Source organism: Salmo salar, chromosome ssa02 (genome assembly GCF_905237065.1).
Source record: "Salmo salar chromosome ssa02, Ssal_v3.1, whole genome shotgun sequence".
In the NCBI taxonomy this organism is placed as follows: Eukaryota; Metazoa; Chordata; class Actinopteri; order Salmoniformes; family Salmonidae; genus Salmo; species Salmo salar.
Window position 1 is genome coordinate 92,326,835 of NC_059443.1, and position 21,818 is coordinate 92,348,652.

Genomic DNA, 21,818 nt, shown 5'->3' on the forward strand with positions numbered 1-21,818 from the left:
TCAAAAGTTCCATAATGGAGCCAAAAATGTCAGCCATCTTGGTCAGGGAGAAAATCCAGAACAAGTCTAATTGGAAAGAATGGCAGTAGAGGCATCGGCGATGGATTTCCTGCTTTTACTTACGCAGGAAATTGTGTGGGTGGACTAGCGGCCATTTTACTGGTAGTAATTGGAAGCAGAGATGATCTATTATATTGACAAGATAGTCGAGTGACCGCTCTAGCAATTTAAATACATGTCCTCAAAGATGGACAAAAATACTTGTTTAGTTATAAAGTTTTAGCTAGTCAGTGGCCACACCCCCGTCAGAGAACCCCGGGACAGAGTCCCGTTGGAACGGATATAATTCTATAGACCATTAGACAGCTGTAGTTTGGCTACACGGCTGGAAATGGTTAAACTCTGAGACTATCGATCACTACAGAAGAAGGAGCAAATTCTAGATGACACGAATTACAAGTCTGAAGCTTAGAAATTACGTAAACCTAGAACGAGAATACCGACAACCGCCGAAGCATCTATTTCTATGAGAACATTTCTGAATGGTACTCTGAAGTATCCATTCTAACCACCTACAACCACGAAATAAATTTTGACTTCTGGGAAAGTTAACCAGAGACTCTGATGATCTCTACAGGACGATTGAGTGTTTTCAATGGAGAGACAACAACGACAACATAAAAGTGTAAATATGTACATTGCAATTTCTTTCAGAACGAGCGGCTGTTCATGTGCAAAGTTTTAGCATGTCCATGAGTATAATTATCCACTGTGTGTAGTGAATCCATGTTGTCTTTCCCGCTCTCTCAGTCCCCACCCCTTTCCTTTGTCTACCAAGCTTCGTCCGCTAGAGACCTTTTCTTTTTCTTTGTATCATGTTAGTAACCCAAATATCTACTGTTTGTCTGTTATGTCATTCTGTGTGATTATTTAGTTAGTTAGTAAATAAATAATTAAGCCAATTTGTATATCGCTGATTCATGATTTAGGCTAGGGTTCGTGCAGATATCCAAGGGTTTGCGACGTTCAGTAATGAGAACTTATGAGGTAATAATAACAATTCATTAACCTCTTGGCGTTCCCCTAGGATAGGGAGCGCTAAAGCGATTTTTGAAAAAAATTCGTGCCCATTTTAAACAGCCTCCTACTCAAACTCAGAAGCTAGGATATGCATATAATTAATACTTGTGGATAGAAAACACCCTAAAGTTTCTAAAACTGTTTGAATGGTGTCTGTGAGTATAACAGAACTCATATGGCAGTCAAAACCCCGAGACAGATCGAAACAGGAAGTGGAATTGCGAACTCAACTTCATCACGTTGCCTATTAATCACACCGTGAGCTATGGTTCATTGAGCACTTCCTATTGCTTCCACTAGATGTCCCCAGTCTTTACAAATTGGTTTGAGCCTTCTACTGTTAAAACTGAATGAATGAGACGCTGTGGAACGTGGTCACACGGAGAGGGCCATCACCATTATGATGCCGACGCCCCTGGATACCCTCCCCTTTCGAAACGTTTTGAAACACAATGCAATCGTCCCCCTCGAATCTTATTGGCTCTCTTGTTGAAAAACGCCCTGAAGATTTATGTTATACAACGTTTGACATGTTTGAACGAACCTAAATGGGAAAAAAAAATGCATTTTCTCGAAATGGCTGTCCCGTGGCCGACGGAACTTTTGGAGCAGCCTTCAGACGCGCTAACAAGAACAAGCTCTTGGAACATAAAGGAGTATTTTTTTCGAACGAAAATACATTTGTTGTGGACCTGGGATTCCTGGAAGTGCTTTCTGATGAAGACAACCAAAGGTAAGGGATTATTGACAATAGTATAGAAGACTAGATGTGATATGCGATTGTTCCAAGATGGCGCTGATCTGTAACGTTAGCCTATTTTTCAGAGTATCGCATCCCCTTTCATCGCAAAGTATGATTACCCAGTAAAGTTAATTTTAAATCTGGCATTACAGGTGCTTTCAAGAGATATTCATCTATAAATCTTAGAATGACAATATTACATTTTAAAAATGTTTTCGAATAGTAATTTAGTAAATTGTAGCTCTGTTTCATCGGATGCATTTGAGGGAAAATAGTTAGTCAACGTTACGCACCGATGTAAAATGCTGTTTTTATATATAAATATGAACTTTATCGAACAAAAGAATGCATGTATTGTGTAACATGATGTCCTAGGTGTGTCATCTGATGAAGATTGTCAAAGGTTAGTGCTGCATTTAGCTGTTTTTTGGTTATTTGTGATGCATGTGGTTGGTCGGAAAATGGCTATGTGGCTAGTTTTACGATATACTCCTCTAACATAATCTAATGTTTTGCTTTTGCTGTAAAGCATTTTTGAAATCGGACAACGTGGTTCGATTCAGGAGAGGTGTATCTATAAAACGATATAATTAGATTTTTTTTTTTTGAATTATTACATTTTGTCATGCTAATAGCGATATGATTTTTCGCTGGATGTCCGTCCCGAGGCCGCACAGGGGTTAATAAGCATCTGTTGTGATAAGATATTAAAATACCTGATGAGTTCTAGTCGGGAAATTGACATTCTATAAACAACATTTTTCCGTGGTGCCCCCGACTTCCTAGTTTAATCACGTAATAATAATTACACATAGAGAATTGATTTGATAAATAAGTCTTCACATTTAATGATAGTCACAGACACGACAACACAAATTAATTCAATGAAACAAAATAACTAAATTGACGAGTTTTTTTTCAAGGTTAGAATAAAGAAATACACATTCTATTACATCTATTTAATAAAATCTACAACTTTCCAAATCAAATCATGAACATCTAAGGGGTTCATACTTGTATTCAATCAAATCCAAATCCATAATCAAAATAAAATACACATTTTAAAATGTTAAATCTGATTTTAGACATGTTCATGTCTCGAGAGGAAAAAAACTCAAGTGGGTCTATTTTTTTTTAGTAATATTTCATACAAACATGATTTCATGCGACATCAACAAAAACACAAATTCTCAGTCGAAAACATGTCAGAACACAGGCCCCTCTATTATCTTATTGTAGATCCTGTGTCCTGGAAAATGTGGAAGGTCCTATCTTCCCCTGTGTATTCCCTCTCATGTGTTTTCAGGTTCCCTAACTGGGTAAAAGATTCGCTGATTCTGAACATTTTGCAAATTTTGGGGATTTTCTATTGGACAAAATTCTGGTAAGTCCCTTCCCATTTCGTTCCCATTTGTTTCTGTTTAAGAAATGCTTTGGAATGAATACACCCCAGGGGTTGGAACCAAAAATGTTATTACAAATGTTTTTTGTTCTGAACAAAACCACAATAAAAAAAAAAAAGAAAAAAGTGTGAAATCATATATATATATTTTTTTTTACATTTAGCTCATTTAATTCCGCACCAATCAGTGTGGACAGAGCAGCTTGCTATGGATCAGGCAAGCTAGTTGTTTACATGCGTGATGGACAGACAAGTGTAGAGGGGATAGGAGAGAGAGAGCGAGAGAGGGAGGAGGAGGCTTGGCTTGAAGCGCCTAGCATCTTGTTGTAGCATATCATTATCTGAATTAGACCCACAGAATTATACCTATGGAGGAGGAAGAGGAGGAAGAGGAGGAGGAGGAGGAAGGGGAGGAGGAAGAGAGAGGAGGAGAGAGGAGGAAGAGGAGGAGAGAGGAGGAGGAGAGAGGAGGAGGAGGAGGAGGAGAGAGGAGGAGGAGGAGGGAGGAGGAGGAGAGAGGAGGAGGAGGAGGAGGAAGAGGAGGAGAGAGGAGGAGGAGGCTTGAAGACAATAATAATAAGATAATACGTTTATATGGCGTATAAAAATGTCCAAAAATATTATTTCCTTTATTCTATTTTTTTTTTTAAATACCCCTTTTCCAATTGGTAGTTACAGTCTTGTCCCATCGCTGCAACTCCCGTACGGACTCGGGAGAGGCGAAGGTCGAGAGCCACGCGTCGTCCGAAACACAACCCAGCCAAGCTGCACTGCTTCTTGACACAATGCCCGCTTAACCAGGAAGTCAGCCGCACCGATGTGGTGGAGGAAACACCGCACACCTGGCGACCGTGTCAGTGTGCACTGCGCCCGGCCCGCCATAGGAGTCGCTAGTGCGACAGAGCCTGGACTTGAAACAAGATCTCTAGTGACACAGCTAGCACTGAGACAGAACCTGGACTAGAACTAGGATCTCTAGTGACACAGCTAGCACTGAGACAGAACCTGGACTAGAACCAGGATCTATAGGGACACAGCTAGCACTGAGACAGAACCTGGACTAGAACCAGGATCTCTAGTGACACAGCTAGCACTGAGACAGAACCTGGACTAGAACCAGGATCTCTAGTGACACAGCTAGCACTGAGACAGAACCTGGACTAGAACCAGGATCTATAGGGACACAGCTAGCACTGAGACAGAACCTGGACTAGAACCAGGATCTCTAGTGACACAGCTAGCACTGAGACAGAACCTGGACTAGAACCAGGATCTCTAGCGGCACAGCTAGCACTGAGACAGAACCTGGACTAGAACCAGGATCTCTAGTGACACAGCTAGCACTGAGACAGAACCTGGACTAGAACCAGGATCTCTAGTGACACAGCTAGCACTGAGACAGAACCTGGACTAGAACTAGGATCTCTAGTGACACAGCTAGCACTGAGACAGAACCTGGACTAGAACTAGGATCTCTAGTGACACAGCTAGCACTGAGACAGAACCTGGACTAGAACTAGGATCTCTAGTGACACAGCTAGCACTGAGACAGAACCTGGACTAGAACCAGGATCTCTAGTGACACTGAGACAGAACCTGGACTAGAACCAGGATCTCTAGTGGCACAGCTAGCACTGAGACAGAACCTGGACTAGAACCAGGATATCTAGTGACACAGCTAGCACTGAGACAGAGCCTGGACTAGAACCAGGATCTCTAGTGACACAGCTAGCACTGAGACAGAGCCTGGACTAGAACCAGGATCTCTAGTGACACAGCTAGCACTGAGACAGAGCCTGGACTAGAACCAGCTAGCACTGAGACAGAACCTGGACTAGAACCAGGATCTCTAGTGACACAGCTAGCACTGAGACAGAGCCTGGACTAGAACTAGGATCTCTAGTGACACAGCTAGCACTGAGACAGAACCTGGACTAGAACTAGGATCTCTAGTGACACAGCTAGCACTGAGACAGAACCTGGACTAGAACCAGGATCTCTAGTGACACAGCTAGCACTGAGACAGAACCTGGACTAGAACTAGGATCTCTAGTGACACAGCTAGCACTGAGACAGAACCTGGACTAGAACCAGGATCTCTAGTGACACTGAGACAGAACCTGGACTAGAACCAGGATCTCTAGTGGCACAGCTAGCACTGAGACAGAACCTGGACTAGAACCAGCTAGTACTGAGACAGAACCTGGACTAGAACCAGGATGCCTAGTGACACAGCTAGCACTGAGACAGAACCTGGACTAGAACCAGCTAGCACTGAGGCAGAACCTGGACTAGAACCAGGATCTCTAGTGACACTGAGACAAAGCCTGGACTAGAACCAGGATCTCTAGGGACACAGCTAGAACTGAGACAGAACCTGGACTAGAACCAGCTAGCACTGAGGCAGAACCTGGACTAGAACCAGCTAGCACTGAGACAGAACCTGGACTAGAACCAGGATCTCTAGTGACACAGCTAGCACTGAGCCAGAACCTGGACTAGAACCAGGATCTCTAGTGACACAGCTAGCACTGAGACAGAACCTGGACTAGAACCAGCTAGCACTGAGACAGAGCCTGGACTAGAACCAGGATTTCTAGTGGCACAGCTAGCAGTGCGATGCCTTAGACCGCTGTGCCACTCGGGAGGCCCTGTAACTGCCTGGAACTTAAAGTAAGTGCCCAGTGTTACCAGATTTCTATGAAATATGACCTATAATTATTTATAATATGAGTGAAATACTTGCCTTCCAATTTTTTAAATTTTTATTAAGGACCGTAATTTCCGGACTATAAGCTACTTTTTTCGCGGCTTAAACAATGACGCGGCTAATATATGGATTTTTCCCGCTTTCCAAAAAAAATAAAACACATTCTGTGCTCAGTTTTTTGGCGGCATGAAGCTTTCATTAGACCAATGAAATTGCCGAATGGGTTAAGGTCAAACAACTTTTTTGTTTACTGTTTAGATTAAATCGAGCGCTCTCAAACTTCCCATCATTCTGATTACGGTAGTCATTTTGTCACCCTCATCATGGCAAAGACACTGAGAAATGCATATGATGCAGCTTTCAAGTTGAAGGCGATTGATCTGGCTGTTGGAAAAGGAAATAGAGCTGCTGCACGGGAGTTTGATCTGGAGCAATGACTTTCTTGATAGGCTACTGTTTACTGCAAATTTTTTATTTTTTGTTACAAGCCGTGTTTCGTTAAAGCCTGTGTAAAGTTAATTTGTTTCAATGTATCGGTAGGCACCTGCGGCTTATAGACATGTGCAGCTTATTTATGTTCAAAATAATATATATTTTTTAATTCAGTGGGTGCGTCTTATATTCAGGTGCGCTCAATAGTCCAGAAATTACGGTATGTTAAAAGCCGGTTCTCTGTGTTGGAATGGTGTGGGTCGTATCCCAACAACAGAATGGTCTGGGTCGTACCCCAACAACAGATTGGTGTGGGTCGTACCCCAACAACAGATTGGTGTGGGTCGTACCCCAACAACAGAACGGTGTGGGTCGTACCCCAACAACAGAACGGTGTGGGTCGTACCCCAACAACAGAACGGTGTGGGTCGTAACCCAACAACAGAACGGTGTGGGTCGTATCCCAACAACAGAACGGTGTGGGTCGTATCCCAACAACAGAACGGTGTGGGTCGTATCCCAACAACAGAACGGTGTGGGTCGTACCCCAACAACAGAACGGTGTGGGTCGTACCCCAACAACAGAATGGTGTGGGTCGTACCCCAACAACAGAATGGTGTGGGTCGTACCCCAACAACAGAATGGTGTGGGTCGTATCCCAACAACAGAATGGTGTGGGGCGTATCCCAACAACAGATTGGCCAGCTCATCCTCCGCAGGGAGATAACATGTTCTATGAGGAAATAGTATATTTTTTTTTAAAACAGTCTGTTTGAGATACAAGTATAGGATGTCTCAACACTATTATGATGAGTTAACAGAATATTCACTTTTTAAAGTTAATAAAATCTTCCACCGGACAGTTACTTTTAAAATAACGTTATTAACTGGTTACCATACTTTTAAAATAACGGTTCTGTTCCAGAACTGTAGAGATCACTTTCTTTCCCGGTTCGGTTTCTGTTTCTTCATTTGTTTTGTTCGCGGTTTTCTGAACTGGTTCCAACTCCTGGGGTTAAAACTGTGTGTGTTCTCTCATGCCTTTTCAGGTTCCCTAACAGGGTAAAACCCTTTCCACATTGGGAGCATTGGAAAGGTTTCTCTCTTGTGTGTATTAATTTATGGTCCTTCAGATTCCCTAACCGTGTAAAACCCTTTCCACACTGGGTGCATTGGAAAGGCTTCTTTCCTGTGTGAAATTCTGCATGTTTTTTTAGGTTCCCTAACTTGGTAAAATTCTTTCCACACAGAGAGCAATGGTAAGCTGTCTCCCATGTGTGTATCCTTTCATGCTCCTTCAAGCTCCCTAAACTTTTAAAACTATTTCCACACTGGGAACATTGGAAAGACTTCTCTCCTGTGTGTATTTTCTCATGCTTTTTCAGGTTCCCTAACAGGGTAAAACCTATTCCACACTGGGAGCATTGGAAACGTTTCTCCCCTGTGTGTACTCTTTTATGATCATTCAGGTTCCCTAACAGTGTAAAACCCTTCCCACACTGGGAGCATTGGAAAGGTTTCGCTCCGGTGTGTAATTGTTTATGTTTTTTTAGGTTCCCTAAATTGGTAAAATTCTTTCCACACAGAGAGCAATGGTAAGATGTCTCCCCTGTGTGTATCCTTTCATGCACCTTCAAGCTTCCTAACTGTGTAAAACTCTTTCCACAGTGGGAGCATTGGAACGGCTTTTCTCCTGTGTGTGTTCTCTCATGCTTTTTCAGGTTCCCTAACAGAATAAAACCCTTTCCACACTGGGAACATTGGAAACGTTTCTCTCCTGAGTGTACTAATTTATGTTCGTTCAGGCTCCGTAACCGTGTAAAATTATTTCCACACTGGGAACATTGGAAAGGTTTCTCTCCTGTGTGTACTCTTTTATGGTCCTTCAGATTCCCTAACCGTGTAAAACCCTTCCCACACTGGGAGCATTGGAACGGCTTTTCTCCTGTGTGTGTTCTCTCATGCTTTTTCAGGCTCCCTAACAGGGCAAAACTCTTTCCACACTGGGAACATTGGAAAGGCTTCTCCCCTGTGTGTAACCTTTCATGCTCCTTCAAGCTCCCTAACTGTGTAAAACCATTCCCACACTGGGAGCACTGGAACGGTTTCTCTGCTGTGTGTGTTCTCTCATGCTTTTTCAGGTTCCCTAACCACCTAAAGCCCTTTTCACACTGGGAGCATTGGAAAGGTTTCTCTACGGTGTGTATTATTTTATGTTCTTTCAAGTTCCCTAACCTTGTGAAACTCTTTCCACATTGGGAGCATTGGAAAGGTTTCTCTCCTGTGTGTATTCTCTCATGCCTTTTCAGGTTCCCTAACCGTGTAAAACTCTTCCCACATTGGGAACATTGTGAAGTCTTCTCTCCTGTGTCTGTTCTATCATGACTTTTCAGCTTCCATAACCACTTAAAACTCTTTTTACACTTTGACCAGTGATGTCGTCTCGCTGGTTTGGGCGTCTCTGGGTCTGGTTCCTCTGAAGGACTCTTCCTGCCGTCAGAGTGAGAGTCTGGTCTATCTCCTGCCAAAGACAAACAGTATCTAGTTAAACAGAGACCTGAATGAAACCTCCATTAAATAAAACAGTCTTCTTATGAGGTTTAATCTAGACTAGATCCCTCATTATAAAACAGTACATTTGGATCGTAGATACTGATTGGTTAATAGCCGTTAGATATTCATGATGATCCCTGGGTAATGCCTGTTAACCTCTCTGGGACATGTGGGGCGCTAGCGAAATAGCAGGGCGGCAAATTCAAAACAACAAAAATCTGATAATTCAAATTTCTCAAACATACAACTATTATATCCCATTTTAAAGATACACTTCTCATTAACCCAACCACATTGTCCGATTTCAAAAAGGCTTTACGGCGAAAGCATAACATTAGATTATGTTAGGACAGCGCTGAGACAAGAAAAACCACACAGCCATTTTCCAAGCAAGGAGAGGCGTCACAAAAACCAGAAATACAGCTAAAATGAATCACTAACCTTTGACGATCTTCATCAGATGACACTCCCAGGACTCAATGTTACACAATAAATGTATGTTTTGTTCGATAAAGTTCATATTTATATCCAAAAACCCCATTTTACATTGGCGCGTGATGTTCCGGTGAATGAGCACATCAATTTACAAAAATACTAATCATAAACGTTGATAAAATTTACAACGGTTATTGAAAGAATTATAGATACATTTCTCCTTAATGCAACCGCTGTGTCAGATTTCACAATCGCTTTACGGCGAAAGCACATTTTTCAATATTCTGAGTACAGAGCTCAGCCATCAAAGCAAGCTATACAGTTACCCGCCAAGTTCTGGAGTCAACAAAACTCAGAATTAGTATTATAAATCTTCACTTACCTTTGCTGATATTCGTCGAAATGCACTCCCAGGACTCCCACAAGAAATTTTAGTTTTGTTCGATAAACTCCATATTTATGTCCAAATACCTCCTTTTGTTTGCGCGTTCAGATCACTATCCAAAGGCAAAATGAGAGAGCGCAAAACCAGAGACGAAAAGTCTAATTTTTCCATTACAGTTCATAGAAACATGTCAAACGATGTTTACAATCAATCCTTAGGGTCTTTTTAACATAAATATTCGATAATATTCCAACCGGACAATAGCGTATTCATTACAGAGGAAAAAGAAGGAAGAAGGGCCTGCGTGCCCGCGCAGTAAACAACTCATTGGCCTCAGGCAGTCCACTTGTTGAGTCAGCTCCTATTATCTGCCCAGTAACAGTAGAAGCATGAAACAAGGTTCTAAAGACTGTGGACATCTAGTGGAAGCCTTAGGAAGTGCAAAATGAACCCTAAGTCACTGTATACTGGATAGGGAATCACTTGAAAAACTACAATCCTCAGATTTCCACACTTCCTGGTTGGATTTTTCTCAGGTTTTTGCCTGCCATACGAGTTCTGTTATACTCACAGACATCATTCAAACAGTTTTAGAAACTTCAGAGTGTTTTCTATCCAAATCTAATAATAATATGCATATCCTACCTTCTGGGCCCGAGTAGAAGGCAGTTTAATTTGGGCACGTCATTCATCTGAATTTCCGAATACTGCCCCTTGTCACTAAAAAGTTAACAGTTGTATTTGAATTATCCCTATACATCCACTGTCCCAAGGCCAAGCCAGGCAATTTATAAACTCATCTCCACTGTCCCACAGCCCTGCCAGGCAATTTATAAACTAATCTCCACTGTCCCACAGCCCTGGCAGGCAATTTATAAACTAATCTCCACTGGACCAAATAATCTAGACATTATTACCCCGTGCATCTAGTCCAGCATTTGGTTCGCAACAGAAGGGATTTGTATATATATTGTATATATTATATATATTATTATTTATATATATATGTATAAATGAGCCTCTGCAACTGTTAGAACCATCAACATCAATTACAACCTGTTTTACCATCAATTACAACCTGTTTTACCATCAATATCAATTACAACCTGTTTTACCATCAATATCAATTACAACCTGTTTTACCATCAACTACAACCTGTTTTACCATCAATATCAATTACAACCTGTTTTACCATCAATATCAATTACAACCTGTTTTACTATCAATATCAATTACAACCTGTTTTACTATCAATTACAACCTGTTTTACCATCAATATCAATTACAACCTGTTTTACCATCAATATCAATTACAACCTGTTTTACCATCAATATCAATTACAACCTGTTTTACTATCAATTACAACCTGTTTTACCCTCAATATCACATTACAACCTGTTTTACCATCAATATCAATTACAACCTGTTTTACCATCAATATCAATTACAACCTGTTTTACCATCAATATCAATTACAACCTGTTTTACCATCAATATCAATTACAACCTGTTTTACCATCAATATCAATTACAACCTGTTTTACTATCAATTACAACCTGTTTTACCATCAATTACAACCTGTTTTACCATCAATATCAATTACAACCTGCTTTACCATCAATATCAATTACAACCTGTTTTACCATCAATATCAATTACAACCTGTTTTACCATCAATATCAATTACAACCTGTTTTACCATAAACATCAATTACAACCTGTTTTACCATCAATATCAATTACAACTTGTTTTACCATCAATATCAGTTACAACCTGTTTTACCATCAATATCATCAGTGTAGATGAAGGGGAGGAGACGGGTTAAAGAAGGATTTTTAAGCCTTGAGACAACTGAGACATGGATTGTGTATGTGTGCCATTCAGAGGGTGAATAGGCAAGACTAAATACTTAAGTGTCTTTGAACGGGGTATGGTAGTAGGTACAAAGCCCACTGGTTCGTGTCAAGAACTGCAACGCTGCAGGGTTTTTAAAAACTCAACAGTTTCTTGTGTTTATCAAGAATGGTCCACCACCCAAAAGGACATCCAGACAAATTTGACACACCTGTGGGAAGCTTTCGACACCTTGTAGAGTCCATGCCCTGATATACAGTGCCTTCAGAAAGTATTCAGACCCCGAGACTTTTTCCACATTTTGTTACGTTACAGCCTTATTCTAATATTGATTAAATAAATAAAATTCCTTAGCAATCTAAACACAATACCCCATAATGACAAAGCAAAAACAGGTTTTAAAACATTTTTGCAAATTTATTACAAATAAAAAAAAAGAAATACCTTTTTATATAAGTATTCAGAGCCTTTGCTTTGATACTTCGAAATGGAGCTCAGACGCATCCTGTTTCCATTGATCATCCTTGAGATGTTTCTACAACTTGATTGGAGTCCACATGTGGTAAATTCAATTGATTGGATATGATTTTGGAAAGGCACACACCTAGGGTTGCCCATTTTGGGGAATATTCAGAGGTGGAAACTTTCCGTGGGAATATATGGGAATATATGTGAATAAACGGAAATATATGCAAATGTATATTAATACAGTGGCTTGCGAAAGTACTCACCCCCCTTGGCACTTTTCCTATTTTGTTGCCTTACAACCTGGAATTAAAATAGGTTTTGGGGGGGTTTGTATCATTTGATTTACACAACATGCCTACCACTTTGAAGATGCAAAATATTTTTTCTTGTGAAAGAAACAAGAAATAACACAAAAAACTGAAAACTTGAACGTGCATAACTATTTACCCCCCCCAAAAGTCAATACTTTGTAGAGCCACCTTTTGCAGCAATTACAGCTGCAAGTCTCTTGGGGTATGTCTCTATAAGCTTGGCACATCTAGCCACTGGGATTTTTGCCCATTCTTCAAGGCAAAACTGCTCAAGCTCCTTCAAGTGGGATGGGTTCCGCTGGTGTAAAGCAATCTTTAAGTCATACCATAGATTCTCAAGTGGTTTTAGGTCTGGGATTTGACTAGGTCATTCCAAGACATTTAAATGTTTCCCCTTAAACCACTCAAGTGTTGCTTTAGCAGTATGGTCATTGTCCTGCTGGAAGGTGAACCTCCGTCCCAGTCTCAAATCTCTGGAAGATTGAAACAGGTTTCCCACAATAATTTCCCTGTATTTAGCGCCATCCATTATTCCTTCAATTCTGACCAGTTTCCAAGTCCCTGCCGATGAAAAACATCCCCACAGCATGATGCTGCCACCACCATGCTTCACTGTGGGGATGGTGTTCTCGGGGTGATGAGAGGTGTTGGGCTTGCGCCATACATAGCGTTTTCCTTGATGGCCAAAAAGCCCAATTTTAGTCTAATCTGACCAGAGTACCTTCCATATGTTTGGAGAGTCTCCCACATGCCTTTTGGTTCCAAATGTGTTTGCTTATTTTTTTCCTTTAAGCAATGGCTTTTTTTTCTGGCCACTCTTCCGTAAAGCCCAGCTCTGTGGAGTGTATGGCTTAAAGTGGTCCTATGGACAGATAGTCCAATCTCCGCAGTGGAGCTTTGCAGCTCCTTCAGGGTTATCTTTGGTCTCTTTGTTGCCTCTGACTAATGCCCTCCTTGCCTGGTCCATGAGTTTTGGTGGGCAGCCCTCTCTTGGCAGGTTTGTTGTGGTGCCATATTTCCATTTTTTAATAATGGATTTAAATGGTGCTCCGTGGGATGTTCAAAGTTTTGTATATGTTTTTATAACCCAACCCTGATCTGTACTTCTCCACAACTTTATCCCTGACCTGTTTGGAGAGCTCCTTGGTCTTCATGGTGCCGCTTGCTTGGTGGTGCCCCTTGCTTAGTGGCGTTGCAGACTCTGGGGCCTTTCAGAACAGGGGTGTATATATACTGAGATCATGTGACACTTAGATTGCACACAGATGGACTTTATGTAACTAATTATGTGACTTCTGAAGGTAATTGGTTGCACCAGATATTATTTAGGGGCTTCATAACAAAGGGGGTGAATACATACGCACGTACCACTTTTCAGTTTTTTGGAATTTTTTTGAAACAAGTTATTTCTTTTCATTTCACTTCACCAATTTGGATATTTGGTGTTTTTGTCCATTACATGAAATCCAAATAGAAATCCATTTAAATTACAGGTTGTAATGCAACTAAATAGGAAAAACGCCAAGGGGGATGAATACTTTTGCAAGGCACTGTACCATTTAAATGTAGATGTTTTTTAGCATTGGATATATTTACCATATCATACGGAGACAGAAACATAAACTTTTACCTTTATCATAAGTAGACATAATTGTAAATTATTAAATCCTTCCAATAGAAATAAAAAAAACAATTTAGTTATGAATTGAACTTTAATTAAATGAGCTGACTCTTCACATGGGATGATTTCACTGAACAACAAAAGAAAGGGATTATTGAATGATCCCCAATGATCCATCGCATCTCCCCAAAAACGTTTTCAACAATGATAGTCTAGAAACTAAAGCTTTGGTTGTCTTCCTCTCAGGCTTCCATGTCTTCTCCCTGGACCTCCTCAAAGTCCACCTACTGAACATCAGACTCTGAAGGCCTCATCTTCACTGTCACTTTCCAACCTTGTTGAGGATGGCTCGTTGTCAGGCTCAAAAATCCTCAAATTCGCCCAGATGGCCACAAATTTTTCAACCCTTGTATTGGTCAGCCTGTTGCGTGCTTTGGTGTGTGTGTTCCCAAACAAGGACCAGTTGCGCTCTGAGGCGGCTGATGGTGGGGTTTGGAGGATGATGGAGGCAACAGGGGAAAGAGCCTGAGATCCACAAAGTCCCTTCCACCAGGTGGCTGATGAGATCTGTTGGCACGACTGCCATATTGCATCTCCATCTCCAACCCAAAGCCCTTGCTTGGAAGTGCACTTCACCAGACTGCCAAGAACCTTGCCCTCATCCAGGCCAAGGTGGCGAGACACGGTAGTGATGACACCATAGGCCTTGTTGATCTCTGCACCAGACAGGATGCTCTTGCCAGCATACCTGGGGTCCAACATGTACGCTGCGGCATGTATGGGATTCAGCCAGAAGTCTTCACACTTTTTGATATATTTCAGAACTGCAGTTTCCTCTGCTTGGATCAACAGTGAAGTGGGCAGGGCAGTACGGATTTCTTCTCTTACATCTGCAAGCAGAGTCTGAACATCAGACATGATGGCATTGTCTCCCTCAATCCGTGCAATGGCTACTGCTATAGGTTTCAGGAGTTTCAGGCTGCTTACCACTCTCTCCCAAAATACATAATCCAGGAGGATCCTCTTGATGGGGCTGTCCATATCGGTATGGCCATTTCTTGGAGAGACTCCTTCCCCTCCAGGAGACTGTCAAACATGATGACAACACCCCAACGGGTGTTGCTGGGCAGCTTCAATGTGGTGCTCTTATTCTTCTCACTTTGCTTTGGTGAGGTAGATTGCTGCTATAACTTGATGACCCTTCACATACCTAACCACTTCCTTGGCTCTCTTGTAGAGTGTATCCATTGTTTTCAGTGCCATGATGTCCTTGAGGGGCTGATTCAATGCATCAGCAGCACAGCCAATCGGTGTGATGTGAGGGTAGGACTCCTCCACTTTAGACCAAGCAGCCTTCATGTTCGCAGCATTCTGTCACCAGTGCAAATACCTTCGACCACCAATCAGAGATGATTGCAATACAGTCTGCTTTCTCTATGATTTGCTTGACCTTCACTTGAACTCTGTTGAACTCTGCATCCAGCAAATGAGTAGATAAAGCATGTCTGGTTGGAGGGGTGTATGCTGGGCGAAGAACATTCAGAAATCTCTTCCAATACACATTGCCTGTGAGCATCAGAGGTGAACCAGTTGCATACGCAGCTCGAGCAAGACATTCATCAGCATTTATCTGACTACGTTCCTCCATCGAGTCAAAAAAAACTTCTGATTCCAGGAGGACCATGAGTTGTTGCTATCGATAAGGTGTCTGATTCATCATTTTCACCTCGAATAGAAGTAGAGGGACTTTTGTCAGAAGTTGCTTGTTGTGAGCACTGAGGGAACTTTATGACTTGGCCAGATGATTCTGCATCTTTGTTGCATTCTTCACATATGATTTGGCACAGTATTTGCAAATGTACACAGCTTTTCCTTCTACATTAGCTGCAGTGAATGTCTTCACACATCAGATAGTGCCAGTGGCATTTTCCTGTAAAGATTAGAAGAAGAAAATTGTGAAAAAAAAAAAATACAATTCCATGTACAGATAAATACTTAAGCAGTTAGATTAAACAACTCCTTCGTAAGATAAATGTTTTCAAATGAAACATGTATGGAAACAGGTGAATTAACACTCCTCAGTTAGCTCAGGCAAGCTAAAACCCACATGGTAACAAAAACTAACTAGCAGAAAGTTAGAAATGATTTAAACACACTTCGTTGTAGGCTACGATTTACTAGTTAACAAAAAATAAATGTATGTCATATAAAATATATTCACCCCACCCAGTATTGTAATCAAAACTTACCAGAAAGCATGTAGTCCTTGGCTCAGACAGTGTAGTAGTGTGGGCTCAACAGCATCTCATTAGTGTGCAAGATCTTGAGAATCAGCTGTACATGTGAAGAATGCACTGTGCATGCAGAGGGTTACAATTCCATTGAATTGGGGATAGTTTAACCAAAATATGTCACAAGACCTAGAATTGCCTTATGTGTATCCCACAAAAAAAGGTTAACTTGTTATAAGCTAACGTTTTTGATGAATTTAAGCAAAATTCCCAAAATTCCCGGGCTTAACTTCCCGGAGAAAATCTAGAAAGTTTACCGGAAAGTTTCCGACCCTTTTCAACCCTACACACACCTGTCTATACAAAATCCCACAGTCGACAGTGCATGTCAGAGCAAAAACCAAGCCATGAGGTCGAAGCAATTGTCCGTAGAGCTCCGAGACAGGATTGTGGTGGAAGCATCATGCTGTGGGGATGTTTTTCAGCAGCAGCGACTGGGAGACTAGTCAGGATCGAGGGAAAGATGAACGGAGCAAAGTGCAGAGAGCTCCTTGATGAAAACCTGCTCCAGAGCACTCAGGACCTCAGACTGGGGCGAAGGTTCACCTTCCAACAGGACAACGACCCTAAGCACACAGCCAAGACAGTGCAAACAGAGCCCGGACTTGAACCCAATCGAACATCTCTGGAGACCTGAAAATAGCTGTGCAGCGACACTCCCCCACCCAACCTGACAGAGCTTGAGAGGCTCTGCAAAGAAGAAGAATGGGAGAAACTCCCCAAATACTGGTGTGCCAAGCTTGTAGCGTCATACCCAAGAAGACTCGAGGCTGTAATCACTGCCAAAGCTGCTTCAACAAAGTACTGAGTAAAGGGTCTGAATACTTATGTAAATGTGACATTTCAGTTTTTTATTTTAATAGATTTGGAAAAATTGTCATTATGGGATACTGTGTGTAGATTGATGAGGGGGATTTAAAAAAAAATCTATTTTAGAATAAGGCTGTAACATAAAATGTGGAAAAAGTCAAGGGGTCTGAATATTTTCCGCACTCACTGTATATATACAGTACCAATCAAACGTTTGGACACACCTTCTCATTAAATGGTTTTCTTTATCTTTACTAATTTCTACATTGTAGAATAATAGTGAAGACATCAAACCATGAAATAACACATATGGAATTATGTAGTAACCAAAACATTTTCAGGTGACTACCTCATGAAGCTGGTTGAGAGATGCCAAGAGTTTGCAAAGCTGTCATCAAGGCAAAGGGTGGCTACTTTGAAGAATCTAAAATCTATATTTTGATTTAACACTTTTTTGGTTACTACATGATTCCATATGTGTTTCATACAGTGACAAGGGTTTTGCCACCAAGTACTAAGTCATGTTTTGCAGAGGGGTCAAATACTTATTTCCCTCATTAAAATGCAAATCAATTTATAACATTTCTGACATGCGTTTTTCTGGATTTTTTGTTGTTGTTATTCTGTCTCTCACTGTTCAAATAAACCTACCATTAAAATTATAGACTGATAATTTCTTTGTCAGTGGGCAAACGTACAAAATCAGCAGGGGATCAAATACTTTTTTCCCTCACTGTAGTTTTGATGTCTTCACTACTATTATTCTACAATGTAGAAAATAGTAAAAAATAAAAAAAAACCTTGAATGAGTAGGTGTGTCCAAACGTTTGATTGGTACTGTATATATCCTGTGTGTCTCTAGGAAGGGAATCTGTCTGGGTGTCCTAAACTTCGCAGCGCCATAAAAAATAGTCTGTCCTCGGTTGCAACATTCACTACCGAGTTCCAAACTGCCTCTGGAAGCAACGTCCCTTGTCCATCTGTCGGCCCGATCAAAACGCAACGCAATCTACACCGGTCATAGAAGGATAAATAAAATACATTTACTCAATAAAATAAAGTTCATGACGTACATGTTGTTCATCTTTTAAAATGAAAAAAAATATATATATAACTGTTTTATGAAGAAAGAAGACAGTCAAACCCATGTTATTGTGAAACTCTCCACGTCATCCTTAAGAACAGCCCTTAGTGGTGTGTTAGAATATTAACAGAACATTCCTCTTATTAGTGTCTTAGAACATTAACAGAACATTAACAGATCATTCCCATTAGTAGTGTGTTAGAACATTAACAGAACATTAACAGAACATTAACAGAACATTCCTCTTAGTAGTGTGTTAGAACATTAACAGAACATTCCTCTTATTAGTGTCTTAGAACATTAACAGAACATTAACAGAACATTAACAGAACATTCCTCTTAGTAGTGTGTTAGAACATTAACAGAACATTCCAGATCACTCCTCTTAGTAGTGTGTTAGAACATTAACAGAACATTCCTCTTATTAGTGTCTTAGAACATTAACAGAACATTCCAGATCACTCCTCTTAGTAGTGTGTTAGAACATTAACAGAACATTCCAGATCACTCCTCTTAGTAGTGTGTTAGAACATTAACAGAACATTCCAGATCACTCCTCTTAGTAGTGTGTTAGAACATTAACAGAACATTAACAGAACATTCCAGATCACTCCTCTTAGTAGTGTGTTAGAACATTAACAGAACATTACTCTTAGTAGTGTCTTAGAACATTAACAGAACATTCCAGATCAAAATGATCTCTCCTTGTCTTGATTCTGTCCTCTTCATCATTTGAAATCAGACATGAGATGGCTGTAATATATGATATGGTATCATAGATATTTAATATCAGATCAGTCTGCCTGAAAATTATAACTGAACAACTATGGACCTAATACTAACACTTTTTGATATTTAATCTTTTTATTTTTTTTTAATAATAACTTTTCTCTCATGTGATATTGAGTATAGAGACTGAGCAAAAGCACTACAGAAAGAGATATTTCAGAGACGTTTAAAAAATAAATAAAAGCATTTAATCCATTAACGTTTTGTTGACTCTTTGTAGCTTTTTCAATTCCTACAGTACAGAAACAACATATCCAAGAGAATAATGTCCTTTTAAAATCACACATTAGTTCAACAACTGCAGAGTTTGTCGTCCTGTTTTAAAAGATAGTACTCACTGTATTTACTGGTGTTAATCAGATCAATGTCCCTGTTTTATTAGATAGTACTCACTGTATTTACTGGTGTTAATCAGATCAATGTCCCTGTTTTATAAGATAGTACTCACTGTATTTACTGGTGTTAATCAGATCAATGTCCCTGTTTTATTAGATAGTACTCACTGTATTTGCTGGTGTTAATCAGATCAATGTCCCTGTTTTATAAGATAGTACTCACTGTATTTACTGGTGTTAATCAGATCAATGTCCCTGTTTTATTAGATAGTACTCACTGTATTTACTGGTGTTAATCAGATCAATGTCCCTGTTTTATTAGATAGTACTCACTGTATTTACTGGTGTTAATCAGATCAATGTCCCTGTTTTATAACATAGTACTCACTGTATTTACTGGTGTTAATCAGATCAATGTCCCTGTTTTATTAGATAGTACTCACTGTATTTACTGGTGTTAATCAGATCAATGTCCCTGTTTTATTAGATAGTACTCACTGTATTTACTGGTGTTAATCAGATCAATGTCCCTGTTTTATAACATAGTACTCACTGTATTTACTGGTGTTAATCAGATCAATGTCCCTGTTTTATTAGATAGTACTCACTGTATTTACTGGTGTTAATCAGATCAATGTCCCTGTTTTATAAGATAGTACTCACTGTATTTACTGGTGTTAATCAGATCAATGTCCCTGTTTTATTAGATAGTACTCACTGTATTTACTGGTGTTAATCAGATCAATGTCCCTGTTTTATAAGATAGTACTCACTGTATTTACTGGTGTTAATCAGATCAATGTCCCTGTTTTATTAGATAGTACTCACTGTATTTACTGGTGTTAATCAGATCAATGTCCCTGTTTTATTAGATAGTACTCACTGTATTTACTGGTGTTAATCAGATCAATGTCCCTGTTTTATTAGATAGTACTCACTGTATTTACTGGTGTTAATCAGATCAATGTCCCTGTTTTATAACATAGTACTCACTGTATTTACTGGTGTTAATCAGATCAATGTCCCTGTTTTATTAGATAGTACTCACTGTATTTACTGGTGTTAATCAGATCAATGTCCCTGTTTTATTAGATAGTACTCACTGTATTTACTGGTGTTAATCAGATCAATGTCCCTGTTTTATAACATAGTACTCACTGTATTTACTGGTGTTAATCAGATCAATGTCCCTGTTTTATAAGATAGTACTCACTGTATGTACTGGTGTTAATCAGTTCTCCAGTCTTCTCTTCTTCGTCCTCCTCTAATGTGACAGTAATCTCCCCCTCTTCATCCTTCAATCCAAAAACGTCTTCCTCTTCTTTCTCTGTGACAGTCATCTCCCCCTCCTCCTCCTTCACTACAAAAACTGCATCCTTTTCTTCCTTCACTGTAACATCCTCTTCCTCTTTCACGCTGAAAGCTTCTTCCTTTTCTTCCTTCACTGTAACATCCTCTTCCTCTTTCACGCTGAAAGCTTCTTCCTTTTCTTCCTTCACTGTAACATCCTCTTCCTCTTTCACGCTGAAAGCTTCTTCCTTTTCTTCTTTCACTGTAACAGCCTCACCTTCTTCTACTTCTTGTTTGACGGTAACAGTCTCCTCTTCCATGAGCTTTCTTCCTTTCTCAGTGTATCTCAGTAAACTCATGTTCAGGGGGATGTTAGCTAGCTAGTTAGCATTAGCGACTCTGCTAGAGCTAACTTAACCAGACAGCTAACTGACTAACAGCAACAACGTCAATACGAAATTAAAATTTGCTATTGACTAGTTCTTTCCACAGAAGTGTGAATGTTAAAACATTGTTGCAAAATTAAAATAACGAAAATTGTCTAAAGAACTTGAATGTTCCGACTTTGTTGCCTAGCGAGCTACCGAGGTGACTGCAGTTGTTGATGACGAGTTCCGTCCACTAGAATATACGTCACACTAGAAACATCGCCTGAAAGACACATATCGCCATCTGCTGTCTGGAGGGAGGAAACGCAGTTGAGGAGGGAAAACTTTATTTTTTTCTTCATTTTAATTATAATACTATATCAACACGAACAAAGAGCAGCATGTGTGTTGATTGATTAGTTCAGATATTAATAAACAGATATTATCAAAATAAATACCTACAGTTATTGTTGCAATCTACTGCAGAGATAGCCTGCAAAGTTCCGTCATACTATTCCAGGTCTATACCCAAACAGTTCGAACTTCTAATTTTAAAAAATGAATCTCTCCAGAAATAAGTCTCTCACTGTTGCCGCCTGTTATAGACCACCCCCCCCCTCAGCTCCCAGCTGTGCCCTGGACACCATATGTGAATTGATTGCCCCCATCTATCTTCAGAGTTCGTTCTGTTAGGTGACCTAAACTGGGATGCTTGGTTGTTCTTTAAAAGTAATTTCCTCACCACCTTAAATAAGCATGCCCCTTTCAAAAATGGTAAAACTAAGAACAGATATAGCCCTTGGTTCACTCCAGACCTGACTGCCCTTGACCAGCACAAAAACATCCTGTGGCG

General features: G+C 40.2%; 1 protein-coding gene across 2 annotated transcripts; it reads right to left on the reverse strand.

The window, feature by feature from the left end:
- Positions 1-7,018: 7,018 nt before the first annotated feature.
- Positions 7,019-21,416, reverse strand: LOC106595270 (gastrula zinc finger protein XlCGF57.1). 2 transcript variants are annotated; one of them, XM_045712332.1, is made up of 3 exons: positions 20,855-21,416; positions 20,521-20,800; positions 7,019-8,888 (listed from the first exon to the last, which is right to left on the reverse strand). In XM_045712332.1, exons 1-3 carry the CDS (start codon positions 20,954-20,956, stop codon positions 7,336-7,338), a joined length of 1,935 nt encoding a protein of 644 aa, XP_045568288.1. In that variant the 5' UTR covers positions 20,957-21,416; the 3' UTR covers positions 7,019-7,335. The 2 variants fall into 2 exon arrangements, with proteins under 2 accessions (XP_045568288.1, XP_045568287.1); XM_045712331.1 differs by having other exon boundaries at positions 7,025-8,888; positions 20,521-21,413.
- Between the last annotated feature and the right edge of the window lie 402 nt (positions 21,417-21,818).

What these genes read in the sequence shown, in the direction of transcription:
- LOC106595270 (XM_045712331.1), bottom strand. Translation starts at nt 20,956, where the DNA reads ATGAGTTTACTGAGATACACTGAGAAAGGAAGAAAGCTCATGGAAGAG. An exon ending in GATTAACACCAGTACATACA is followed by an intron (nt 8,889 to 20,520) that starts GTGAGTACTATC and finishes TGTCTTTGGCAG; the next exon opens with GAGATAGACCAGACTCTCAC.